The sequence below is a fragment of the Cadophora gregata genome (assembly GCF_030347475.1).
Source record: "Cadophora gregata isolate MNR1 chromosome Unknown scaffold_12, whole genome shotgun sequence".
Lineage (NCBI taxonomy): Eukaryota > Fungi > Ascomycota > Leotiomycetes > Helotiales > Ploettnerulaceae > Cadophora > Cadophora gregata.
Window position 1 is genome coordinate 2,073,772 of NW_026695935.1, and position 25,720 is coordinate 2,099,491.

At 49.5% G+C, this 25,720-nt stretch overlaps 11 protein-coding genes across 11 annotated transcripts; 5 read left to right on the forward strand and 6 right to left on the reverse strand.

Moving 5' to 3' along the window:
- The first annotated feature begins 101 nt into the window (after positions 1–101).
- ONS95_003483 (uncharacterized protein) lies at positions 102–654 on the forward strand. Its single transcript, XM_058496795.1, has one exon. The coding sequence runs from the start codon at positions 278–280 to the stop codon at positions 650–652; it is 375 nt and encodes a 124-aa protein (XP_058354047.1). The 5' UTR covers positions 102–277; the 3' UTR covers positions 653–654.
- A 93-nt stretch (positions 655–747) lies between these two features.
- Positions 748–1,715, forward strand: ONS95_015024 (uncharacterized protein). The gene has a single exon (XM_058508707.1). The coding sequence runs from the start codon at positions 919–921 to the stop codon at positions 1,450–1,452; it is 534 nt and encodes a 177-aa protein (XP_058354048.1). The 5' UTR covers positions 748–918; the 3' UTR covers positions 1,453–1,715.
- ONS95_003484 (uncharacterized protein) lies at positions 1,716–4,823 on the reverse strand. The gene is made up of 3 exons (XM_058496796.1): positions 4,139–4,823; positions 3,702–4,083; positions 1,716–3,654 (listed from the first exon to the last, which is right to left on the reverse strand). The coding sequence occupies exons 2-3, from the start codon at positions 3,860–3,862 to the stop codon at positions 2,190–2,192; spliced, it is 1,626 nt and encodes a 541-aa protein (XP_058354049.1). The 5' UTR covers positions 3,863–4,083; positions 4,139–4,823; the 3' UTR covers positions 1,716–2,189.
- Positions 4,824–5,350: 527 nt separating this feature from the next.
- ONS95_003485 (uncharacterized protein) lies at positions 5,351–7,164 on the reverse strand (the record flags this gene model as incomplete). Its single annotated transcript, XM_058496797.1, has 5 exons — positions 5,351–5,891; positions 5,997–6,370; positions 6,426–6,560; positions 6,622–6,728; positions 6,783–7,164. 5 exons carry the CDS (start codon positions 7,162–7,164, stop codon positions 5,351–5,353), a joined length of 1,539 nt encoding a protein of 512 aa, XP_058354050.1.
- A 1,061-nt stretch (positions 7,165–8,225) lies between these two features.
- ONS95_003486 (uncharacterized protein) lies at positions 8,226–10,203 on the reverse strand (the record flags this gene model as incomplete). The annotated part of the gene is made up of 2 exons (XM_058496798.1): positions 8,226–9,241; positions 9,408–10,203. The coding sequence occupies 2 exons, from the start codon at positions 10,201–10,203 to the stop codon at positions 8,226–8,228; spliced, it is 1,812 nt and encodes a 603-aa protein (XP_058354051.1).
- Positions 10,204–11,577: 1,374 nt separating this feature from the next.
- Positions 11,578–14,454, forward strand: ONS95_003487 (uncharacterized protein). Its single transcript, XM_058496799.1, has 9 exons — positions 11,578–11,813; positions 11,890–11,953; positions 12,010–12,856; positions 12,902–12,935; positions 12,984–13,104; positions 13,175–13,195; positions 13,250–13,629; positions 13,686–13,860; positions 13,915–14,454. The coding sequence occupies exons 1-9, from the start codon at positions 11,690–11,692 to the stop codon at positions 14,312–14,314; spliced, it is 2,166 nt and encodes a 721-aa protein (XP_058354052.1). The 5' UTR covers positions 11,578–11,689; the 3' UTR covers positions 14,315–14,454.
- Positions 14,455–14,978: 524 nt separating this feature from the next.
- ONS95_003488 (uncharacterized protein) lies at positions 14,979–15,202 on the forward strand (the record flags this gene model as incomplete). The annotated part of the gene is made up of 2 exons (XM_058496800.1): positions 14,979–14,992; positions 15,049–15,202. 2 exons carry the CDS (start codon positions 14,979–14,981, stop codon positions 15,200–15,202), a joined length of 168 nt encoding a protein of 55 aa, XP_058354053.1.
- A 183-nt stretch (positions 15,203–15,385) lies between these two features.
- ONS95_003489 (uncharacterized protein) lies at positions 15,386–15,718 on the reverse strand (the record flags this gene model as incomplete). The annotated part of the gene is made up of 1 exon (XM_058496801.1): positions 15,386–15,718. The coding sequence occupies one exon, from the start codon at positions 15,716–15,718 to the stop codon at positions 15,386–15,388; it is 333 nt and encodes a 110-aa protein (XP_058354054.1).
- Positions 15,719–15,964: 246 nt separating this feature from the next.
- Positions 15,965–17,666, reverse strand: ONS95_003490 (uncharacterized protein; the record flags this gene model as incomplete). Its single annotated transcript, XM_058496802.1, has 5 exons — positions 17,571–17,666; positions 17,376–17,518; positions 16,743–17,319; positions 16,491–16,604; positions 15,965–16,349 (listed from the first exon to the last, which is right to left on the reverse strand). The coding sequence occupies exons 3-5, from the start codon at positions 16,784–16,786 to the stop codon at positions 15,965–15,967; spliced, it is 543 nt and encodes a 180-aa protein (XP_058354055.1). The 5' UTR covers positions 16,787–17,319; positions 17,376–17,518; positions 17,571–17,666.
- Positions 17,667–18,913: 1,247 nt separating this feature from the next.
- Positions 18,914–19,435, reverse strand: ARL8B (ADP-ribosylation factor-like protein 8B; the record flags this gene model as incomplete). The annotated part of the gene is made up of 1 exon (XM_058496803.1): positions 18,914–19,435. One exon carries the CDS (start codon positions 19,433–19,435, stop codon positions 18,914–18,916), a length of 522 nt encoding a protein of 173 aa, XP_058354056.1.
- Positions 19,436–21,824: 2,389 nt separating this feature from the next.
- ACR2 (DNA-directed RNA polymerase I subunit RPA2) lies at positions 21,825–25,500 on the forward strand (the record flags this gene model as incomplete). The annotated part of the gene is made up of 2 exons (XM_058496804.1): positions 21,825–22,304; positions 22,354–25,500. 2 exons carry the CDS (start codon positions 21,825–21,827, stop codon positions 25,498–25,500), a joined length of 3,627 nt encoding a protein of 1,208 aa, XP_058354057.1.
- Between the last annotated feature and the right edge of the window lie 220 nt (positions 25,501–25,720).

Below are 25,720 nucleotides of genomic sequence, written 5' to 3' on the forward strand. Positions count from 1 at the left end.
GCAGGAGAACAACCCAAGAGGCATAGCTTGGACTCCGAATAGACAATAGCCTCGAATGAGACCCTTGATCATGAAGTCACTTCAAGAAACAAGAGGTACCTATCAATTCCCAAACCCCTTTTCTCTTCGTAATCTCCCTTCCTAGCCAACTTGCTCTCGCTCAAAAGAACAGCTACAAGAGCCAACCAACTAACCGTCCACACCTCGAGAATCATCAAACTCACAAATCCTCTCGGACTTGTCCTGAAAGAAATTCATCAGAATATTACTCCCAACCATGCTCTCCCCTTCCTACTACGCCTTCCCCCGCTCATCCTCCAACATCCCCGGCACAGGCATGCTCCTCATCCCCGAAGTCCGAATCCTCCCACAACATCAAGCGCATAATCACACCCCACCTCCAAGTTCAAGCCCAAAACCACAAGATGCGCTATTTTACATCGGCACAATCGAATTCCCAAATAGAATGGTAGCGAGACCACAATTGCTAGATGGAGAAGCAAATTTCACAGCACCAGGAGGAGATTCGTGGTATTTCGATATTGCGACGCGACGGACGGGATTTCCTTGTTGTGGGATGAGGTTTGGAACTGTGAAGGTGTATGCGGAGCATATGGATGCTGTACATGAGGTTGAGGGGTATATTTGCTGAGTGGGTAGGGAGAGAGGGAAAGAGGGAGGTTGGAAATGAGTGAGTGAGATGTACTGTGTTCTGGAACATAGGTAGATGGTAGAGTTTGGCGTTATGGAATGAAACGGTTTGGAGGAAGAAAAAGGAAAAAAAGGACGGAGTATGGTGATTTTTCCTGTTCATCATATCACAAGATGTTCCAGACATTTTTGCTGACTTAAAAGGTCAAGTAGTCAACTCATTGACCTTCAAAAAGCCTTGTTCGAGATACTTCCTGCCAAACCCCAATGAATGTAACGACGAGGACACTTACTCGGTCTCTTCCGAGTTCCGGGCAATCTCAATATAAACTCCCCAGTCTCTCACGCGCCGATGCCGATGTCTCTCGCCCACAATACCTATGCATCTCCACATCTAGCTCTAGCTTCACCTCCACCACCCTCGCGTATGTAAGCATAAGTTTCAGCGGGAAGGCACACAAGGACATCTACCTCAGGCTTCAACTCCAAAAGGCAGCTCATGACCATGGCCATGACACTCATTCTCTCTCGGTGGCGCCAAGCAAGCTATACACACCCGACAGATCCCACCTCCGGATGACAACAAACCGCCTATCTTTCGTCGATCCTCGAGGCCATCTCAGCAGTCACACTCTAGCTTCCAAACTCCGAACTGGGACCGGAAGAAGTGAGCCGGTCTTCAAAAACATCGTAGTATTGGACTGCGAGCTCGTGGCAGTGAATGCAGCTCGGGTGGTGGTTATCAGGAGAAGACTGGGACGACAGAGGAAGGGAGGGGAGGGGAGGAGGTACAGTATGTAGGTGAAAGTGAAGGATTTAAGGAAATCTGCTTTCGAGGATGTGGTAGAAATAGATAGATACTGGCTATCTACAAGTGTAAAGAAGGAATTGTTGGGCATTCTAGTTGCTTCATAGACTTGGCGAAACCCTCACCGCCAGAATCAAATTTTGGCATTAACACATGAAGCAAAGCACTGAAATCACATTCCAAAAACGCAATTCAAGACTGCCAATCTTGTTTAAGAGATCTTCACATTCAAATATCCACTCCAATTTCCACACTACCTCGAATCTACTCAACACTCTCCTCTCTCATCCCCCAATCTCTACCCAGACCGAAACTGGCAGCCACACAAGCACGAAAAATGACAGAAAACTCCCCCCAAGGTATAGAGAAATCAACAACACTGAGACCGAGATACCTAGCCCAACGCCTTGGAAAATGTCCACTACGCAGTAGTTTTGGAAACAGATCATATACAAACAATACCAGGACCCAGAAAACACAATTGAAAAATACATCGACTACACCAGGGACGCAATGCTTGCATATACAGAAACATTAGCTAGCGTCGGGTGGTGTGCATCAGCAGAGGAGAGCAACTGAGCAGGATATCCAGCCTTTCCTCCCTTTCGACTATTGACCCCACTCGGAATAGATAGACTCTTATTGTAAAGCGAACGAGCACCTCGTCGCATTTTGTCGGCGGAACCAATATCATCACATCATATCGTAGCCTCCACAAATTCAAACATTACTATTGCTGAACCGGATCCCACCTCTGCGGTTCCCTTCCTCGACCATCGCCAGGTGACAGAGCATGCGGCACGCCTCTATCCTGGTTCCCAGGCTGGTAGGCCTTGTATCCTGGGTATGCTGGCTGCTGTGGCGGAGGACTTCTGCTCGCGTAACTGGGTGCTGCAGTTCCGACATTACCGAAATAATCCGAATTCTCAGTTCGTGGAGGTGGTCGTCCGTATCCTTGCTGAGGAGGTGGCGATTGTCGAGATTGGTAGGAAGGTGCTGCTCCGACACCGAAATCAAAGCCAGAGTTGTTGTTCAGCGCTGGAGATCCTGTGCGTATTGGTCCACCTGGTCCTCTTGATGGCCCGCGTGATTGTCCGTACTGATCATTTGGACCTGGCCCTCTTGAAGGTCCACGAGGCGGCCCATTGGGACCAGGACCTCTCGAGGGGCCGCGAGGGGGCCCACCGCCTTGCATGTCTGAGCCGTACGATCGATCGGTATATTGTCGTCCAGGTCCTAGCGGTCGTGACGAGTCGGAAGAGTACTGGCGATTAGAAGGAGGAAATGGTCGCCCATTATCTGAATACTGGTCGTTCGCATATTGCCCTTGTTGTTGCCTTCCACCATATCCTCCAGGTGCAGCACTATCGAATCCATTATTTTGGGCGTACGGGTCCTGAGGAGCAGGTGAACCAAATCCTCGGCCTTGACTGTCGTAAGCCTCAGGCGCATCGTAGACATCTTGACCATAAGCACGTCCTTGTCCGTCATAGCCTAGAGGCGACCTTCCTCCATAACCACCGCGACCTTGTCCAGGAGCTGGAGATCCATATCTGTCATTTCCATTGAATCCGGCTTGGCTCTGATTGTCGCCGGGAACACCCATATATCCGTTATTTCCTCCGCCGGGTCTTGCGCCAAAGGGACTGTGTGCTTGTCCAATATCCGGACTTGGAGGTACGCTTGTTCCAGCGATGGCACCTGGAGCGATGAGAGGCATCTTTTGTCCCGTGGCCGGATCCAACTCTCCCAGCTCCACAGCATTCTTCTCTTCATCTGGAACGTGTTTCTTTGACGCAGTGTCCCAACTAGGCATTGGCGGCAGAGCATCCTCGTGCAGCGGAACGACTTTGGGCTCGACGTATAATCCATTCTTTCCTACTTCAAACTGGGCGTATTGTGGAGGTACTGGTTGGGACGCAGCCACGTTCATTAGTGCACCAGCTGCAGGGAGTGCTCCCCCCATCATCGGCGCAGAAGCTTGGTATCCTTGAGCTGGGTGGAATGGGCTGTCTTTATGCTTCATCGGTTTGTCTTTCTTCCCAGCACAGCTGTCTCCACAGCAGTCGCAACACTTCAGGAAGGAGAAGCAAGTACAACAGCATGAAGCTCCGCAACAGCATACCCGACCTATGCACGTTATGACCGAGAGGAGGATGAGGCCGCCGATGATCATAGCCGCTATGACAGGCCATCTAGAAGGGTCAGCCATATTCATCAGTATCAAGGGAGGGTAACGAACTTGCAATATTTAGCATTCATGCATTTATCCCAACTGGAAAACGAATCCTTCACATTATTTACCTGGTCGGTGATTCCTCTTCTTCCTAGCAGGCTGTCAAATAATATCTCTCCAACTCCCCTCCGCACACTGCTCTGCATCGATGTCGTGATATGAGGCATTGTGAAGAGGCGGCTTCTCAATTAACGCTGGCGTTGCAGTGTCCCAAATCGCAGCGAGAGGACAGAAAGTCGACGCAGCTCCTCCTTTGTTCCAGTCGCCACTTCGCAGATATTCAAGACTCAATTCGTGGTTCGAAGAAAAAGTCGGATCGATTCAGAGTGTCCAGGGGAACCCAATCAAATAATCGCAGATCCCCTCTTGCTACTCCATAATCCCAGTTCTGAAGCTTAAGGTCAATTTCCTTTTCTGTCAGATCTGCTGAACCTTCTGCCGACCTGTTCGTCCTATGTTCCTGTCCCTTCCCTGCCCGCGTAAAGGTTCTCGTCGGTTGTCGCCGTAGGTGTTGTGTCGCAATAACAAGAAGCAAATATAACCCTAACACCCAAACGGGTCGTCTGAACGTGTGTCTGTCTGCAGGAAGTGTAGTGGAGAAGAGATGATCCGGCAGCGGGCGACCCGAAGGTTTTCAGTATGCTGGAAGGGATTCGATTTGGGCGTCAGGCTGGGCTGAAACGGAGGCGACTGGGCTGTGCAACCTCACGATCAATCAACGTCTGGAAATAGCCTGAGCCTCGTGATGTTCTGCCTTGGCGGATGCGCAGCTTCCAGTGGTGCGAATAAAAGAGGGTGATTGGATGAAAGAATGGCAAATGGTTGAATGTCTGCAACAGCTCTAGGAGGAAGAGGAAGAGGAGAAGAGGAGAGGAGAAGAGGGCGGTGGAGGAGATGGAATGGAGAGTGAGGAGAAACACACACACGCGGGCACAGGGACGGGAGGCACACGTACGAAAAGTGGATGCGCAATTAATCCGGCTCCGGCTCCGGCTCCGGGGTCGTTCGTCGCTTCCCGAGTTTCCCCTGACATTAGCGGAGCGTCGCCCCACCGGCACCTCGCATACAAAGGCTTGGCAAGGGATGCACGGTGACCAGCATTCCATTCCAACAATGAGCTGTGGCGAGTGCTGAAAGAGTGTGGCTGTGAGGATATATAAATATATAGATAGATATACGGACACGAACAGCTTTCAGCGAATACGACATTACGAGTATTGAGATGTTCACAGGCCACCTGTGATGATCACTTATCACTTCCAGTAGGTATCTGGGGGAGTCATCTACGCAGACACCTTTGACTGCTCATGGAGGGAGATCTTCCATTCCATTCCCAACCCCCCTCCTTCTTTCAGCCCTTTTCCAGCCTCCATGCCTCCAATGCTAGAACACATTTTCTCAGCAGATCACCAACTTTATCGACACACTTTTGCGATGGCACTCTTCTCGAAGGCAATATGCCACTGGCTCCAAAGTCTCCCTTTCAAGCTGACTTCAAGGTATCGAGTATTGATCACTTAAGCGAGCCCCTGACGTCGATCTTCTTTCACTTGGAGTCATTTGAAGATCGACAGATTCTGGCACTGTTTCTGTAATTTATACATCTACGCTTTCATAACAACCGGTCCGTGCTTCGCAATATTGATTTTAGTATCCTATACCTTCATCTTTTCTTCATGACGCACCTCACAGACATCCCAAAGAACACCCTTACTCGAACTCGCATCACCCTCCGTCGCCGCAAACCGATACGACCCAAACTTCCTCAACGGCACCCCAGTCTGGAACATATAATCCACCTGCTCCAATGTTTTCCCCTTACACTCAGGGACACAGAACCACGTAAACACAACAGCGCAAAACGACAAACTCCCAAAAATAAACCCCACCCTGCTCCCCAGATCCGCATACGGAGCATACAGCAGGTACGGGATGGAGAAGTTCACCAGGAATTGGAAGACCACGTTGACGACGGCTGCTAGTCGCTGAGAGCGATCGCGAAGTCTCAAGGCGGGTACCTCGGTGGTTACGACGTATGTTAATGGTGCCCAGGCGAATATGAAGCCGAGGCCAAAGAGGACGACGAACGCCACGATAGTGTTGCGAACGGCGTAGCTTGGATTGGGTACGGTACCGAGGCAGCCGACGATGAGGATAGCTACCATTTGGATGCTGCCGCCGATGAGGAGGAGAGGTCTAGTATGGCTCGTGTTAGTCATGATCTATCTTTCAATTTTCTCGAGGTCTCAGAACTGAAGAAGATGACAACGAAGGAGAGAGTGAGAGAAAAAGGGAGTATACCGGCGACCAACAACATCATTAAAATACAACCCGATCGACATGACCACCAGGTTGCAAGAAAGATTGATAACCGTGAAGTCGAAAGGGTTGATAGTATCCAAGCCAGAAACAAATACGGCACTGTACGTTGACACGAAAGCTTGTCCCGTCACCTGCTGGAAGAAGTTCATTCCAACGACGATCGCTGTGCGCTTGCGGTTCACCCCTTGGAAAAGTTCTTTGAACTTCCCCTGCTCAGGTATAGTGAGAAGGCCGCGCTGGAGAGATTCGAACTCGATGGTTATCTCGTCGTCGGTAATACACCCCTTGCGGAACTTGGTGAACGCGACCAAGGCCTCATGGTCGCGACCTTTGGTCAGGAGCCAGCGGGGTGACTGGAAAACATCAGACGACGAGCTCAGAGAAGGGATAGGGATGGACTTGTGGTACCTCAGGGATGAACCAGACTAAGCTGAGGACTATCGTCGGGATGACAAAAAACAGGCCGATGGGGATTCTCCATGCGGCATTGGTGGGAAGAGTGCTCGTGCCTCTGCAAATGATATTGACAATGAAGCCACCAGTCTGCAACAGTTTTAAGTGTGTGTCTCTCCACTGAGGTGGCTTGTACTATGAGGTTACTTACCACCAAGCTAAACTGATAGGATCCCACACAAAAGCCTCGAATTGGGGCTGGCACGATCTCAGACATGAAGACTGGCATCACGGACAATTCCATCCCAATATATATGTCTATACTCCCTCAGCTCGGTCCGATTTGTTGCTCTAAACCAGGTGTTTACTCACACGACAAAACTCTACCCGCCAATATATGATCGCGATTATTGGCTGTAATGGTGATTGCAGCTCCACACAACGCCCAACAGCTCATTGCAAACATACACATCCTCCGTCCCCATCGAGAACTCACATAACTTCCAATCAGGATACCCGCGGCAAATCCGATATAGTTCAAGCTGTTGAACAACGAGAGCCAGTACGGTTCCAGTATGTACTTATGGGTCTTGGGATTCAGGACTCCGAATTCACGTTTGAAAGGAATCATAGCTTGAGTAGTGTTGAACCCTTGATTATCAAAACCGTAGTTCATAGTCGAAAGGAAGATGAGCAAAACAGACCGCAGGAGGACGGCATTGAAGTGCTTGGTGATGCGGTGGAAAGGAGCCATGGTGAAGATATTCGGTTGTCACTGTCAAGCATCTCGCAACCAGTTGACTTGATGTTTGATTGAACCCATTTGAGGGAGCCAGAGAGGTCTTCATATGTTTTTCTCCATGCCTCAGGTCTCGCAGGGCTGAAACTACTTCGAACTTTATATTCCGTGGGTGTCTCCGCTGACTTGGCGCTTGGAAGGAAGGCTAGTCAGCACACTTTCCGGCTATTCCGACATCGTAGAGTCTATAACATCGAGAGCCCTTTCCTACTCGTCCGCCACTACGTTCAGTCACAGTGCATGTCTGAATAAAGTATGCGATGATTCTAGACTACCATTCCATCCTCCTAGTCTGGGACATGAAGCCATTTATTGGCATTTGCCACATGTTTTGCTGATGAGTGATAAGTTCGTCGGTGAGTTACACGGTTACACCTCGACAAAAATCTTCAACTCAATGCGCGGGTCGGCGCGTAACAGGGACTTCCCTAGCTATACACTCAAGGAATGAATACGGGCGAAATGCACCTGCGAAAGTATCATGGGAGTACCTAGTGTCATACTGCCACGTAAACATCGAAAACGTTTCGAAGCCTTTTGGAAGGCCGATTGTTTCCAATCCCTCGACTTTTCCGAAACATTATTTTATATGGCTTACCACTTGAATGTGCATGCCGCTTTATGTCGCCTCTGTTAAACCTCTTCACAACAAAGTAGGTACTCAAATAGAAGCACATCTGAATAGAGGCACACTCGCGGAGGCATACCTAGAGGGAGGCAAACTCGATCAAAGGCACACTCGTGGAGGCACACTCGAATGGAGGCACACTTGAAAAAGTAGTATAAATAGTGTCAATTATGTGAATAGCTTCATTTTTGCCTTTCTATTGTTCTACCTTATCACGTCGCGTACATCGCATTACATAAAGCGGCATACATATTTAGGTGGTGAGCTATACAAAATAATATTCCAGAAAAGTCTAGGCATTGGAAACAATCGGCCCTTTTGGAAGCACTTCGTATTGATCCTTGACATTACCGTAAAAGTCTCTCACAGTTCCTGGCCCTGCTGTTCTCTATAGGTGAGAATGAAGCTCTGGAGAATGTCTGTCGTCTCTTTCTCCATACAACAGCCCATCTCCAAACCGAAATGTTGGATGTGCGGTATCATACGGCATATCCGAGCGTGACTCCTCGACAGCTTTCATCGACGACGGAAGATCAAAAGGCAGCTTGCCTTCAGGACTCGCAATCCCGAAGACAACGTCCAGGAAGGCGGCACCACTGCTGCCATAAGAGACCATGAGAGCTGCTGCTGAAGCAGCGATCTCAGGGATGATGGCGGGTCGATCCAAATAGACGTCGACAACCGTGGGTACCATGTTGTAGATCCTGGCTTGGCGTGCTTTTTCTCGCGATGGATACTCGAGAGAGCCACGGTGAAATTTGGCTTCGTAGGCTCCAGGTCGGGCTTCATGTGGAGCTTTGAGGCGCAGGATGGCAATGTTAGCCTCGGCAGGCTGGTTCACGAGTAACAGTCCCCGTCCGATAACAAGAGCTGGATCGAGTCCTTCAACGTAGACCTTCATTGCATTGCTTACCTTCAGGGGCAGAATTTGATTGACATTTGTCAACAAGGTGATAGATCGGCATTGTGCATCGTATCCGTCTGCTCTGAAGCTCTCTTTCCCAACTACATTCACTGCATCCTCGACATCGACGAAAGGTTGTTCGAACAACCCGAGGCGAAATTTGACTTCGAGTATTCGTCGAACAGATGCATCGATTCGACTTTCGGGTATTAATCCATCCTCGACTCCCTTGATGACAAGCTCTGGACAACATTCGCCGCCAAACTGATCGCAACCCGCATCCACGATCTTTTTCGTACGCTCCAAGGCGCTTAGGGACTCTACACCCCAAGCACGGGCTGGCATATGCTGTCCAAGGATATTTGCATCTGTGATGAGGCCCCAGTCTGTAACAACAACTCCTGTAAAACCGAGTTTCTCACGTAACAGGCCGGTGATGATTCCTTTGTTGAATGCGAACCCAGCTTCCTCAAACTCTGTGTCAACCGGCATTCCATAGTCTGTAAGGTGCCAAGTTAGTACTAGATAAAAAAGATGATTGTATGCCATGGGCAGCCGGGCCGATACCTTGGCCAATGAAGAGAAATGGAAAAAAAATGCCTCCTCTAGGCTAGACAAGGAAGCAAAGTAGTATTCAGAACGAGATGATTCGGATTTTCCACATACAAGGCATGATCTGTGTTGCCCCAGCTGCGATTGCAGCTCGAAAAGGTTTGATATGATAGTCCATATTATCCCCAGGGTAAACTTGCTCTCGGCCATAGGAGAAGTGCGGATCCTCGCCATCCTTCTGAGCACCTCCTCCAGGAAAGTGTTTAGTGATAGTCGCGACCGAATTGGGGCCCAGCTCTGGACCCTGAAAGCCCCGAATATATGCCGCCACAAGTTCACTTGAGAGATCGGCATCTTCTCCAAACGTTGCTCCAATTCGACACCATCGTGGCTCGGTAGCAAGATCAATTTGAGGATGTAGAGCTGCGCGAAGTCCAAGTGCAAGATACTCCTCCCTTGCCACATTTGCGAAATGCTCCACGAGACTCGTCGATCGTAACGCTGCAAGACCTAAAGTTTCTGGCCATTGCGATAATGCTCCGGCAGTGAAGCCAGTCAGAACATTGTCGGTGAAGTGATTTCGAGGATCGCTAGACAATGTCACAGGAATTCCCAGTCTTGTCGCAAGAGCTCGGTGTTGCAAGCCATTATGCCATTCTGCCGCATCTCGAGCATTAGTGACTGGACCGAGCAGGTTGAAATGTGTGAGATGTTTATTCCCGAGGAGCGTTTCCGTTGGAAGGATATCAAAGAGTGGATTTGGCTCTGTTTGAAGATGACCACCTGGCCCCATCATCAGAATCGTATGGAACATCTGCCCGGCCTTTTCTGCGAGCGTCATCCGACTGAGCAAATCCTCCACTCGCTGGTCGACAGGAAGTCCTGCATCTTTGTACGGGCATGATTCCATATTAAGAGATCGATTCTTTGGATTAGTGCATCAGTACAAGTCTGGAGGGACACCTAGTGAGTATGACCCATCAACTGGATAAATAATAAGAAGCGGTGCTGTACTGCACTCACGAACAAATCGCTAGAAAACAGCATGAAAAAGGACGATGGAGAGGACCGATTTACCCACCGCCGTAACGTGAACAAGTACGAGCTGGCAAATATACTAAACTACTGGATGCAAGACGAATCGAGACATGATGAGTTGTATGTAGAATACTAGTCCCCGGACCTCATCAACTTGAAAAACAGGTATCTATGCCCAAGCAAGAGTTCCGTGGAGATCTGTACCAAGTTTGGAATGTTTCGGTTCGGATAATCCGAAAGAAATACGTGAGGACTGGTCCAGCGTGCTTGCAGATTTGCGGATGAATTATTCCGATCTGGTCATCTACTGGTCTCTCTCGCAAAGTCCCCCACATTCTCCCTCGTCTGCGAGGCGCTTGAGTCATGCCTTCATTATCGGCAATAGAAGGCATATGATAACCGAAACGAGCAAATCGAAAGCAGGACCGAGGCAAGATATAGAGAGAGACGGCTGTAAATATGTCGGGCTAGACAGCCGCTTCACCTTGCCTAGGAGAAACTCGTGTCAAGCAGCGTCTTGTGTCTATTTGCGAGTCTGGTCTGTGACTATCTGTCCGTTCTTGAGAACAGCTTTCAGTGAGAAGACTGACCGCCGGAAAGACCTCCGGGATATGACGGTCTGACTGACGCTCTCGGTCTTTGCGCCGCCCATGGCTATTTAAGCATGTGCGAAAATACAAGCAGTACTAGTTCATGTCGTCGCAGGTCCGTTAGCCACGCCTGGAGCCAAAAATACTTCTTCAAAAGTACGCATCCCTGCCCTTGCACTTGCAGCAACGTGTCGCATCGAGCCATTATTACGGAAAATAATGAAATAGGTTGACAGTGAAATGGAGGTCGATCCAATCACGCAAACCGACTAAGCTTTCGCGGAGGTTTAGCTTTGTTTACAGTTGTTTCACGTGTCGTTGGATTTTCCTCGCTTGTCCCTGGAACCTAATTAGCTGGAATACGTTCCGTATCCACCCTAGTTTTTGTTTCCCCTCTCAAAATACTCGAGGCAAAAACTCCAGACAAGAAGTGCTGCGATACATCAGGCCTTGACAGATCATGAAGATGAGCCTCCGTCTTCAAAAAATCACGTAGGTGAAGGACAGCTTGCGGGGTTTCACTGCTGAACCTTATGTACTTCTAAACAAGGTCTAGTTGGAAAAAAGACCCGAAAGGCTTGATGTGACTCACGTGACTTTCTCTAACGTACTAGTTCCATCTTTGCGACGCTTTTGAACCTTATTCATCTCAGTAGCATAGATACTTCATCGGTTTGTGATCTAGAATTGTTCCTCACCGAGACTCGTGCCTCTATTTGGGATGACCTAGTTCTTGCTTTTGAGAACCACAGAGCATTAATACGTACGATGAATCCGGAACCGCAGCCCCCACGTCCGAAGGCCCGTCGACCTCGCGCGGCTCATGCTTGTGAGCTTTGTCGCCGTAAGAAGAACAAGTGCGATGAGCTAGATCCATGCTCCTACTGCAGAGGTGGGTACTTATTACGGAGTGCCCGGGAATTCCGTGAGCTATGGGAACAGTGAACTGAACAACGCATGTTTCCCAGTGCGAAGTGTCGAATGCATTTATCGAAATGCAGACAGGTCAAGGCGCTACACCTTTTCTGCAGAGTCAGTCTTCAACTTCTGACATCGGAAAAGGCTTATTATTGATCGTTGTGTGATAGCTACGTCAGAGATCTTGAGAGACAAGTCAAGACCCTCTCAAATGGACAGGGCTCAATGCCAGAGATTTCCAATCGAATTGCACCCGTCCATTTTCGGGATGAAATTGTCGCGCTATCTCGGCCGGAACTTTCATATAGTTCCACAGCTCTGTCCATGACCACCAACCCGTTCGATCAACAAATTCCGAAAGTAGAACATGTCTTTCCCGCCGGTGCCATACTGCCTGATACTGGCAATACATTCCTACCAAGACCCCCCAAAACTGCCTTGATGAATGAGGTCACTGCTATCAATCGACATACTAAAAGTGTTGAATTTTATGGCAGTTCGTCGTCACTAGCTTTTCTATCTCGTGTCCAAACAAGCCACCAAATTACTCCGTTGTCACAAAGTCACCATGAGGATGAAGGTAGTGGAGAGGAGAGGACAGGTTCTCTAGTGTCACATTTACACAATCCAGTGATCTCGCCATCTGCATCGTCCCAACGCAATCATCTAGAGTCTCCGATGAACAGGATCACACCGCATCAGCATCAATGTCGCTTATTTGTCGAGAACTTTTTCAGCACTGTTCACTACGCATATCCTGTACTCACTAAATCGGCATTTCTATCTCGTTGCGAAGCCCTTTGGTCGGGGGACTCGCGAATGGCAACAAAAACTTTCATGGCTCTCTATTATAGCGTCCTATCTTTAGGTGCCTTGGTTGGCCCTAGAGATGAAGAATCGAGGGATGTTGATGATTGTATCAGTTGGAGCACAAGGTTGTTCAACGAGGCTCGCGCTCTAGGTGATGAAATGAGTATGACGACGGAGTTAGAGATGGTACAGTGCTTCTTCTTCATGGTAAGAGTCAAGGCCTTATCATTGGCACGGAATCTAACTATGTAGGCTCAATTTTGTCAGCATGTACTCAATCCTCATTGTACGTATAGTGTATTCTCACAATAAAGCTTGGTTAACTTGTCCGAAGTATCATATTTGTATGCTGGCTTGTCCGTAAGAATCGCTCAGTCTATCGGTATCAATCGGGAACCTCCTCCGGAGACCAAAAAGTCGTATACATTACTACAAGAAGAATCACGGACTTGGTGGTAAGAACAAGAAAGCTTGCCCTCAGACGCAACGATTGCGTTGAATAAACATCGGCTCACTGGAATATAGGGCATTATACTCGCTAGAAATGTAAGTCTCGATTGTCTCGAACTCCCAAAGACCAAAATGCTTAAGACGTACCAGAGAAATCAGTTTCGCGATCGGAAGACCAGATTCCATAGGCATGGACGTATTCCATAATCGAGATTTGCCTCTCACACGCAGCGACCCTTCCCACCAGGAGCACTATCCCGAGAAGAGTCAGGCACCCTACTATGGAATCATCAAATGCATGGTTGACCTCTCTCGGATAATTCGACGAGTCTACAGAGAAATCTACTTGACATCCGCCGCTCCGGAACATAAACTATCAGCAGCTCAGCTCATTGAATACGAACTGGAGCAATGGCTAGACAACCTCCCACCTGAAATCCGTCCAATGAGAACTTTTGCTTCTTCCAGAGCCTCGATTTCCATGCGAGATGCCCGTTTCATGAAAAGACAAAGATTGTTCTTGTCGATCAGTACGTCTTTCCAGCGTCGGCTCATTTGTGATCAGCAATAGACTGAATTATGATAGGGTATCACAACGTTCGAATTCTGTTGCTTGCATTCTCCCTTACAAACCGGCGTCTAATGGAGCCAAAAGATGCAACTCTTTGCAAGGAGAACGTGACGAAGTGTCTCGAGTCAGGCAAAGAGACTATCGAAACCATTCACGAAACATATCGTAACCACGTCTACTTCCGCACATGGTATGAAACGCCTCTTTTTATTTTTCACAGCTGCAAGCAAACTAAGTAAACCAGGTTCTACAACACAACATACACCCTCTTCGCAGTATCAACCCTCCTAATCTACATCGTCTACGAAGCATCGGAACCCGAAAAACTCGTACTCTTCCCACTCGTCGACATGGCTATCAGCATCCTCGACACGATGGAAGATTGCATCGTAGCAAGGAAAGCAGCGAACCTCATCCGACGTGCTTCAGAGCGCGCCAAAGAGGGCCCGAAATCGAGTAATGACCATGTCATGAATGAGCAATCTATAGACGGCATCGTGTACGACTCGTCTCGAACGTTTAGTAACTGGGGAGATCCACTGAATTTGGTGAATGGCGATCTGGATAGTAGCTATCTTTTCGCGTTTGGTGGCCTCGAGGATGGTTTCAATATGCCTGAGAATGTGTTCAATCAGGTTGAGTGAGGTATTACGGGTGAAGGTCGGCATATTATGTCGTTACGAGGTGCTTTTCACGACGCCCTTGATGTGTCGTAACTGGCTAGAAAGCAATTTAGAAAGATCTTTATAAGTGCTGAAAGACAATCGTCTGCACAATCCAAATTGCATAAGCTTATTGCATTTTCCAACGTGCCTCACCTCTTTCTGTACCAGACATTGTTTGTTTACCATACTTACATGCAGGGTATGTTGTGATTGCCGGGCTTTCTGTTCTATTGTGACTTTCAGGCAGATCAAGGATAGAGTGGGTCGGTAAGGGGAAGAGGCTCTCTGGAAACGGGCTACCTCTCACTCACTTAAACTCGGCCATTTAGATACTTTCATTTTCATCTGTACTTCTCTACATGTAAGCATCAAGCTAGGACAAGATTGCTGCTAGTAGATGCTCCGAAACCGAGGAGGTGGTCTCTTTGCAGTGGGACTGCTGTTTACTTCCAGATGGTAAGCGAGATCCTGAGTGGCACAAGCAAAAAAGGCAACGAGTCTTCTCAAGTGCATCCAGGTGCCAATCAGCACGCACCGAGATAGGCACCCGTGCTTCAAACGTCGTTCTGTCCTTGGGTCTAGAGTCACCAATACACACCGCTTATTTTAAAGTCAAAGAGAACATTGGTTCCGCCATACCACGATGCCTTCAAGGGCGTAAGTGTAATCGTACCGTATCCAAAACCATTAGACAAGACCTGACTCTTTTGCAGGAGAAGCAAGCCTGGTCATGGGATAAGAAGGACCTTGGAGATGTCGATCTTGAGGTCTTGTGCGAGGAGGAAGAAGAAGAAGATGGAGAAGGAGAAGAAGGGGGGTCTTGTGCCGGAGATCTCGAGAAGTGGGGCGAGGGAGCAAATAATTTAATTCAAGAATATGAGGAAGAGAGGACAGACAAGGGAGAGGATTGCAGAGAAGAGATTGGTGCGACCTCTATCATGTAGGAAAGGGAAACGAGCGATATCTGCATTCCTGAAAACCGGAAGGGATATCCTACACAAGGGAAGTAGTTGACTGGCCGTGTCCAGCCATAGGGTGTTTATTGCACCATCATGGCGCACTGAAATTGCGATAAAAATAAAGATTGAAATGAGACCAAAATTTCCCAAAAGAGAGGACATTATTGAACAAATTTGCATTATTTGCCAGACATAGTGTAGAGCCATCCGTGAACATCGTTTCTCTATCTTCGAACCTCACCAAAGCACAAGCACAAGTGACAATTTTGATGCCATCCACCATCCGCCATCCTCCATACCTCATCCTCCGCCCGCAGTCGTCGTCCCAAAAAGCCTCAATGGCAAGCTCGTATCCGCGGAGAGCAATCTCCTGTGTGTTGGTGTGTGTGTGTGTGTAAATAAATAAATCCATCCATCCATCCATCAACGCCTTCCAGAAAAGAAAAGTTTCCCTCCCATCCTATCACATCCGTCCAGTGTCGGTATCATTACAACAGTCGAAATTCCAAATTCCGAATTCCTCTCCCCTCCCATCCTTTCACTTCACCCCATCCCTTCCCATCCCATCCAGTCCCATTCTCTATTATCAATCTCCATTAACAATCTCCCTCCTCCCCTTTCCCCTCCCCTTTCTTCCCAGTCCTACCCTACCCTACCCTACCCACCACACCTAACGAATAACCCCATCCCCCTTCCCAGGCGGCGGCCCCATCGGCGCCTCATACACATTCTGCCCCCCCACACCCACCCCCCTAGCAGGCTGATAACTCGCCCCCGGCTGCTGCAACTCAATTCCCCCAGGTTGACCATATCCCTGACTATTCCCGTGTCCATAATACCCATCATTACTCTGGAACGTCGTCCCCGTCGCCTGGTTCCCCATATACGGCGGCGGAGGCGCCTGATACCCTCCAGCATGCTGTTGGTTGTTCGCCCAGGCGCCGTATTGTCCGTGGGCTTGGTTGTTGTTGTTGTTGTGTTTCCCGCCCCCCATCCAGCCAGTGCCGTACATGGGTGCGAGGCCACGGCGGCGGCGGCGGCGTTGTCTGATGCATCTAGATGCTTTAGTTGGGTGGAATTTGGATGGGGTGGATGGGGGGAGAAGGGTGGAGAGGGGTTTTGGGCGTGGGAGATGAGGAAGGGGGGGGGGGGGGGGGAGGGATGGGAAGAGGAAGAGGAGGGGGAGGAGTGCTTACGAGAATGCGAGGCCGAGGAATAGGAAGAAGAGGACTATGAGGACGAGTGCGACCCAGCGGCCCCAGTTGTCCCAGGTAGAGTAGTAGTCGTAGCAATATCCGGAGGAATCACAGCTGGGAGACATAGTTAGTGAGGTGTTGGTTGCGAAGGAGGATATCGTTCGAAGTTGTGTGGTGGAGGTGTTTGGATAAAGAGTTTTCTTTATCAAGGGAGGAAGGTAAAAGGTGAAAGGAAGGAAACGGATTTCCTACCGATAATCTCTGCCCAGGAGGCTCTTTGAGGCTGTTGGTGCCATTATTGTTGGAGGAAGTGAATCTCGGGTTCGTGCAGTGAGTGGCGTGGAGCTGCGCAATGCCGTCCGTACCAAATCAATCTGATAGACAAACTCTCTCAATCAATCTGCAGTATCCTTCCTTCTACTCCCGCGATAATCACCTCGATGCGAACGAAATAAGTATATAGGTATTCAGGACAAGAAGAAAAGACGAGAGAGGGAGAAGAGCAAAAGTAGAGTGGATGTCAGGAAGTGAGGAGTAAGCCAAAGTATCTAAGTCTTGGATCCATGGCTCGTTCGTCCTTGGGCGGTGGCTGAGCACTGACTTCGAGTAGTTCCTTGTTCCTTTCGGCGAAGGGATTCGGTTCAGCCCCCGCCCCCGCCACGGTAGTATGTGTCACAGTAGGAGTACTTTGTAGCACATGTCTGGAATCTTGAGCCGAACGATCAACGCCACGAGCTTGCCATGCCCATGCCCATGCCCACCCACACTGGGGATTGCGTGGCCTGGGCGGGGAGGGGAGATCAGGTTGTCGATTAATATTATGTGTTCACTGACTGCTGATGTATCTGGTGAGGTATTTGACTCTGGGACAAAGACCCTACTTACAGTACAGTATTGCATTCATGGCGAGGTAAATTTTATACACTCCTTCTAAATTCCCGTATTCGGTGGATTTGAAATCTTGGTCCCCTGCTGTAGAACCTGTCATAATCGAATAATACAAATACCGATCAAGTCGTACCATTCGGCTAAGCTCAGCTCAGCTAGGGATACATAATTTAGTACATTCGCGCGCCGTACATCTCAGCATGCCTGGAAGCTTCTCCAGTACTGTAAGTACCTAGGTAAGTAGGACCTCTGTACGGAAAAGCATGTCTACGTTCGCCAACTTATCAAAATCAAGTCTGCTGTAAAACCTCATAATCCACAGTGTACGAGTAGGTGGTAAATATACTTCCCAACTCCCTGACCCATAACATAACGTCACAAAATCGTCATCTCCCTCTCCCCCCCTCCGCTCCCATCCATCCCCTCCCCAGTACAGTAAGTCCTCTCCCAAAAATCCACCCATCATTCAACCACTCAACCCTCCCCCAAGCCCCCAAGCCCCATCCAATCACAACCACTCCCATCCCAGCAACCAAGGGTCTCACCCTTGAACCCATGTCTGCCAGCGCATCAAATGGGTTCTGTGCGTACGAAAGGGGAGTGAGTGAGCGAGCCACCACGGAGGACGGTCGAACGGGCTTGCCAGCGCAGAGTATGTAGAGCGCGAGCATTAATGTGACGGTTCTTGAGTTTTCTTCCTTTTCGAAACTGAACTTTCTTTTCGACGTTATTTTATTTATTTTGTTTATCAATGGGAAATTGATCTGAGGCGTTATCACTTGCCGAAACACCATTCCGACATGCACCTGGAGCATTCCTCGCTATGGCATTTCCTGGACTCTCTGGCAGAGTGGTGCCCTTGCCTTGTTTGTTCCATCAGCGAGGTCTATTCGGTCTCATTCATCAAGGGATCACTCAGTCACATACAAGACGTACAGAGACACGGAAGCCAGGAGGCATGAAAATATAAATATGCTACCCGAGTAATTACACTGCTCGAAAACCCCCCCAACACCGAACCATGCCTTGAACAACAAAACTACCTCCCACCAACCATCAACGCAACCAAAGAAAAAAAAGTATGGGCCAGATTCCGACAGAACCAACCATCGAATCCCACGCTCGAATGCAGAGAACAAGAAATCTAGCAGTCTCAAGCGAGTTAGCTGTTGACGCGAGGAAGCGGAACGATAAAACGTGGATCATCAAGGTCGTCTCGTCATTGCAGACATGGGCGTGGTACGGGCGTCAAGAAGAGGAAGGTATCGAACTGTCCGAGGAACGGTAGGGAATCGAATGCGAGGTAAGGGAATCCTTTTTCGTACGTATTGAGAGTGTCGACGCTCTGAAGGAGAAAAGCAAATGAGGTGCTGTGGGCTGAGGAGATGTATTTCGTTTTGGTCCTTGCAGACCGGAGGGAGAGTTTTATCTTTCCGTCATTTCGTTATCATTCGTCATTATCTTTCTGTCCAGTCAAATAGGGAAGGGGATTTCCATCGAGGTATGTAGTATGAAGTCCAGAAACCAGTCGAGTGTTACTTGCTGGCGCGAGCAACTAGCCATTGCAGAACGGCATCCAGGTTCGTCTCCTCTTTTGCGCTGATGCCATAGCAACTCACTTCGCGATGGGAGATACTCTTGAGATCCAGAGCTTCGATCAGTTCATCAACCGACAACTTCTCCTCCAGATCCGATTTGTTTCCAAGGACCAACAAGGGAATACCTTCCAGTACGGGCTTTTCGAGAAGCAGGTGGAGTTCATCCTTTGCGACTGGCAACGCTTCAGTATCTGCCGAGTCTACGATGAAGACGATGGCATTCACCCCTCGGCAATATCGCTCCCACATGGACCGAAATCTGGGTTGTCCTCCGAGATCCCAACATTTAAGTGTCACATGCCCCTTCTGTACCCGCTTCATATTGAAACCAACTGTTGGAATGGAGCTATGGGAGGAGGATATGGTCAGCCAGATGATAATGTCGGATCGCGTGGATAAAATCGGTCTCCAAAAATTGCCGCTGCAGGTCGCATAAGAAGAGGAAGGAGGTGGGAACATACTCGAGTGTGAATTCTCCGCCCTTGGGAATGTCAGCACTCGGTGATAGTTTGGGGGAGTAGGGTTCTCTTACCGCCAGAACTCTCAACAGCGACGTCTTGCCAGCATTTTGGAGTCCGATCATTGTAATATCCATCTCCGTCGCCCTATTATCAGAGAGGTATCAGCAAGCCATGCGCAGAAGCCTTTTCTTCGATGTGGACTATTGCAACAGCGAGTGCTTGCGCACCATGCGCGAGAATTGTTAGAATGGCAGCAACTGACCAGAATAACCTCAACAGCCAATCATACACCCTCTTGAATAGGCCTGCCATGATGTCTCGATCGTCTGCCGGTGCAGTATTGTATCCGAAGGGAAATGTTCTCGAGGAAAGAGGGTCGAGCGGTTGCCTGAAAGTTGCGCAAGGCTGCGTGGGGAACCGGTGGGGAGAGCAGGGTGGATAGCTTTGAAGCTGTGGATGTTGTGTAGCAGTAGTTCGCAGAGATTAGGTAGTCGCAAGTCCAAAAGATGTATCACCGTAAGCTTTTGTGCGTCGAGACAATCGTTGTTGAATGATTTTGTTTGATCGCAATGTGACGTTGACGACAACGGTGTAGCTGGACGGACAGCGCTTGTGAAAGGATAGGACAGGATGATGGGATTTCGGGATCCAGCGTCGGAGAAGAGGGCCCAGGAAAGGTCGAGCACGAACCGCCGGGGAAGTGAAGCAGTGAGGACGGATGGGGGTGAACGGCGGGTGAGCAGCAGCAGCGTAGCAGCAACACACAGACCGAACGAACGAAGCCCAAGCTTCAAGTTTACCTCAGCTTTTTCGTCCCACCGTGGTGCTGCCGTGCAGGTGCAGGTGCAGGTGGAAGAAAGTCAGACACAAAGTCTCGGCAAAAGCAAGCAACGAGGGCGAGGAGGGGTCGAGATAGCTGGGTGTGGTGGGGGGCCAGGAGCGGATGGGGTAATTAAATAGAAAATCAAATAAAGGAGGGCAACGACGGACGGGGCTGGTCAGGTCGAGAAGAGAATGGATACGATGAAGAAGATGTAAAGACGTAGTAGAGGATAGTGGAGGAAGAGGAGGAGCAGAATTGACACCGGGTAGATGACCAACGCGGGGCTCAAGGAGGGACTGGCCAGTTGGACTTGGACTGGTGTTTGAGGTGGACCTGGAGTTACTTTGCAGTGTACAAAGTAGTCGTCGAGTTGAATCTCGAGGCGGCAACTGAAGAAGAGACCCAAATGCAGGGCAAAAGCAATGCAAATGCAAATGCAAGGCAAGGCAAGGCAAGGCAAGGGAAAGTTCTGGCAAGCTCTTCTGGTTTGGTAAGGCGAGCCAGTTCCTGAAAATGGATGGACCTCAGCGGTGTTTCGAAGTCCTGGGCTTGAGTTGAGTTGTGGCTCGGGGTCTGGACTTGAGGGGCCGGGTTTCTGGGGGTGGGCTGAATCGCTTGAGTTGGAGCAAGATCGTGATGTGATGTGATAGAATGCTTCAGGGTGAGGATGAAGATACTTCCAGTGGCGCACGCTGATTCGAAGAGAAGCAGGTCAGGGAGTGAGGAGGGAAAGGTACATACAGCACGGTACAGTAGCTCTCTGCAGCCCAGGTGCAGCACAGCACGGCACGCAGGCGGAAGCGGAAGCGGAAGCAGAAGCAGAAGCAGAAGCAGAAGCAGAAGCAGAAGCAGAAGCAGAAGCAGAAGCAGAAGCAGAAGCAGAAGCATAAAAGTACGCCATGTTTATGCCCTGCGGACAGTATGCAATATGCAGTTTCTGCAGCAGCCTCTCTTCTCTTCTCTTCACCTATCCTGTGTCTCTAACCACTATTCCCCCAGGTGCCCTCCAAAAAGCGAGGCATGCACTTGCAGCAGCTGTTGCGCAAGTGAGGGGATTGACTGGCTGTGAATGGCCGGCCATTATTGCTCCAGGCTTGATGAGGGGAACTCGGCGGGCTCTGCGGCTGCACTGATATTCAACTAGTGGACGTTGTTCAGGGCTGACGGGGAGGGGCGCAAACCACTGGCTGTTGCCGAAGACTTCCCTCGTTCTGGTGGTTGTACTTGAGTACTCCGTACTGTACTGTACGAAGTAGCCGCACCCGCAAGAGCATTGGTGCCCGATAAGCCCACCGCGCTAGTGCTACTGTATCTTTAGCGAGAAAAAAGTTCATGATGTTTTTGTCCGAGACGGGAGATCGTGAAGCTGCTTCTGCCTCTTCACAAGCTCCACACGCATTATATTGGCTGTAGCTGGTACAGTAGTGGTATCTGACAGGTAAGAAACTGTACTCAAACCCTAAATCTTCGTCCTGCGAACTTACACCATCTGCACCATGTTGCTTCGAGCTCCACAGCTTGCGGTCGCACGCCAATTCCTCCAAACTGACATTCCTCCAGCACAATGCCTCCCTCTACCTCCTCTCGCGCTGGTACGGATACCAAATGGAGCCACGAATACGACACATTGCGCCGAGAAAATCTCTTTCGAAATCCCCCAAAGGATCACTCCGCATATCCTGCGCTGAAAGCCGCCATCTCCCCTCACATCGAATCCTTCAATGCGCTTTTCGGAGAAGATGGGACAATTGCACAGGGCTTACTGGATATCGGAGAGAAGGTATATCTAGATGGAGATGATAGAGCTGGACCTGCTGGAAAGAATGTCATGCGGATCAAAGTCAAGGAGGTCTTCGTCGAGAAATCAATGCTCCCGATGTCCAACAAGTTCTCCACCAGGAACCGAGAGATCTTCCCAGCAGAATGCAGAGAGCGTCATGTCACATACAGAGGGAAGATGAGTGCGAAGTTTGAGTTCAGGATAAACAACGGAGACCCGAAAGAGTTTGTTCGAGACCTGGGGCAAATACCATTGATGATGATGGTAGGTTGAAACCGCTTGAAGGCACTGCCAATGCTAATAATGCCTTTAGTCAAATAAATGCCACCTGGAAAACAATTCGCCTGCCCTACTCGTGCAACGAAAGGAAGAAGCGGAAGAACTTGGAGGATACTTTGTGGTGAACGGAATCGAGAAGATTATTCGTCTTCTGGTGGTTAACAGGAGGAACTTTCCAATGGCAATTGAGCGTCCATCATTCGAAGGCAGAGGACCAGCTTACACAAAGTACGGTATGCTCATGCGCTCAGTACGACCGGATCAGACTTCGCAGACAAACGTGCTGCATTACCTGAAGGACGGTAATGTTACCTTTCGATTCTCCTGGCGCAAGGCCGAGTACCTTGTTCCAGTCATGATGGTGATGAAGGCTCTGGTGGAAACAAACGACCGTGAGATCTTCGAGGGTTTAGTCGGATCTGCTGGATCGGAGGGAGCGCAGAACACATTCTTGACTGATCGAGTCGAACTTTTACTGCGGACATACAAGGCGTACGGGCTGTATACGAAGAGTAAGACTCGAGCATATCTGGGAGAAAAGTTCCGAATTGTCTTGGGAGTTCCGGACACCATGTCGAACTACGATTGCGGAACGGAATTTCTAAGGAAGATCGTACTGGTTCATCTGGGAAATGTGGATGTTACGGAAGCGCAGGATAACGACAAGTTCAAGATGCTGCTGTTCATGACCAGGAAGCTCTATGCATTGGTGGCTGGAGACTGTGCTGTGGATAATCCCGATGCTGTACAGAACCAAGAGATTTTACTTGGAGGTTTTCTCTACGGTATGATCATCAAGGAACGACTGGACGACTGGCTCTCGACGCAACTGCGAATGTCAGTACGAGAGTATCTGCGAAAAAGCCCAGATCATGGCTTCGATACCCCAGAGTTCTTGAGGGAATTTCCAGTCAAGCTGTGCGGGCGGACGAACGAGAATGTTGGAGGTGCTCTCGAATATTTCATGTCAACCGGAAATCTCGTCAGTCCTACTGGTCTCGATTTGCAGCAAGTATCCGGATTTACGGTCGTAGCAGAAAAGATCAACTTCTTGCGATTCATCAGTCATTTTCGCATGGTTCACAGAGGTAGTTTCTTCGCCCAACTGAAGACCACCACTGTTCGAAAACTTCTACCTGAAAGTTGGGGATTCTTATGCCCAGTTCATACCCCCGATGGAAGTCCGTGTGGTTTGCTGAACCATCTCTCCCACAAGTGTCGCATTCTCACCAAGGCTTCTGATGTCACGGCGATACCCAAGCTTGTAGCTGGGCTAGGTGTTGTCAGTTCCGGATCCTCCTCAACGAAAGAGAGCGTTGTCGTCATGCTTGACGGAAAGATTCTCGGATGGTGCACACCCAAGCAATCAGTTACTATTGCCGATACTCTTCGTTTCTGGAAGGTGGAAGGTTCTCACAATGTCCCCAAGGACCTCGAGATCTGCTGGGTGCCCAACTCTGCTGGAGGTCAATATCCTGGAATCTACATGTCTGCATCTCCATCCAGAATGGTTCGCCCAGTCAAGTACTTGCCTCTTGATGCGGAAGATCTGGTTGGACCCCAAGAGCAACCTTTCATGTCAATCGCTGTCACTGAACCCGAGATTGTTTCTGGCGAATCCACCCATGTCGAGTTCGACCCTACCAATATCCTCTCCATCCTTGCTAATATGACTCCTTTCTCCGACTTCAACCAATCTCCTAGAAATATGTACCAGTGTCAGATGGGTAAACAATCCATGGGAACCCCTGGAACAGCTGTTCGATACAGATCAGACAACAAGACTTACCGCCTTCAAACCGGACAAACTCCAATTGTTCGAGCTCCTCTCCACAACGAATATGGATTCGACAACTTCCCTAATGGCATGAACTCTGTTGTTGCAGTCATTTCGTATACTGGCTACGACATGGACGACGCCATGATAATCAACAAGAGCTCTCACGAGCGAGGATTCGGTCACGGCACAATCTACAAGGTCAAAAAGGTGGATCTGGAAGAAGGTGGCGGCAGATCTAGGTCGTCGAAGAATATCAAGAAGCTTTTCGGTTTCGCGCCAGGATCTGAAATCAAGGCAGAAGTCAAGGCTATGATTGATGAAGATGGACTTCCCCATATCGGACGCCTAGTCCAGGAAGGCGACAAGATCTGTGCGTGGCACACAGTCAGTCAAGATGCCAATGGAAACATGGTGAACAAAGATGGCATCACACATTATGAGAAATACAAGGATGGCGAGATCGCATTCATCGACGAAGTCCGCCTCATCGGCAACGAAAACGGAGTCGAGCCCATGCAAGCTATTTCCATCAAATTCCGCATCCCACGTTCCCCAGTCATCGGCGACAAGTTCTCCTCCCGCCACGGTCAGAAAGGTGTCTGCTCCCAGAAATGGCCCAGCGTCGACATGCCCTTCACAGAATCCGGAATCCAACCCGACACCATCATCAACCCCCACGCCTTCCCCTCCCGCATGACAATCGGCATGTTCGTCGAGTCTCTCGCCGGCAAAGCCGGTGCTCTCCACGGTCTAGCTCAAGACAGCACGCCCTTCCGCTTCGACGAGGAGAACACCGCAGGCGACTATTTCGGCCACCAGCTCATGAAAGCAGGGTATAATTATTACGGCAACGAGCCCATGTACTCGGGCATCACGGGCGAGGAACTCCACGTCGACATCTACATCGGAGTCGTCTACTACCAGCGTCTCCGCCACATGGTGAACGACAAGTTCCAAGTCCGAACCACGGGACCGGTCACCCAGCTCACGGGCCAGCCTATCAAGGGTAGGAAGAAGGGTGGTGGTATCCGTGTGGGAGAAATGGAGCGTGATTCTCTCCTTGCTCATGGAACGGCTTTCCTGCTGCAGGATCGCCTGCTCAATTGCTCGGATTACTCGCGCTCGTGGATCTGTAAGGAGTGCGGGACTTTCTTGTCGACTCAGCCTACTGTCTCGGCTTTTGCGAACAGGAAGAGAGGCACAGGTGTGGTTAGATGTAGGAGGTGTGCGTATCGTGCGGAGGATTTCTCTGGGAAGGGAGAGATTTGGGAGGATGGAGAGGGGCAGAGGTGGGTGGGTGGTGATGATACGACGATTGTGGCTGTGCCTGGGGTGTTGAAGTATTTGGATGTTGAGCTTGCCGCTATGGGCATTAAGTTGAAGTATAATGTTGGGCCTTGATTGAGTACGATGGGTGGGTAGATTTTGTGTTAGTTCTGTTTGGAAGGAAGGCGTTTGGTTTGTAGGCATTTACATGGAGCTCTGGCTGCTTGGAAAGAAATGGATGTGTTATGACTTTAAGGGGGTGCTTCTGTCCATTGTGCTGTTGCATTTCTGGGTGAGTTTCGTGTTCGTCGTTGCTCTGCTCATCCGATCGAATCGTAGGATGAGGCCAGAATTT

Bases quoted from the DNA above. Each gene is read 5' to 3' on its own strand.
- ONS95_003487 (XM_058496799.1), top strand. From the start codon at position 11,690: ATGAATCCGGAACCGCAGCCCCCACGTCCGAAGGCCCGTCGACCTCGC. The intron at 13,105-13,174 runs GTAAGAACAAGA...ACTGGAATATAG, and splicing joins GAAGAATCACGGACTTGGTG to GGCATTATACTCGCTAGAAA. The intron at 13,196-13,249 runs GTAAGTCTCGAT...AAGACGTACCAG, and splicing joins GCATTATACTCGCTAGAAAT to AGAAATCAGTTTCGCGATCG.
- ONS95_003483 (XM_058496795.1), top strand. From the start codon at position 278: ATGCTCTCCCCTTCCTACTACGCCTTCCCCCGCTCATCCTCCAACATC.
- ONS95_003484 (XM_058496796.1), bottom strand. From the start codon at position 3,862: ATGCCTCATATCACGACATCGATGCAGAGCAGTGTGCGGAGGGGAGTT. The intron at 3,655-3,701 runs GTTCGTTACCCT...TGACCCTTCTAG, and splicing joins ATGAATGCTAAATATTGCAA to ATGGCCTGTCATAGCGGCTA.
- ONS95_015024 (XM_058508707.1), top strand. From the start codon at position 919: ATGAATGTAACGACGAGGACACTTACTCGGTCTCTTCCGAGTTCCGGG.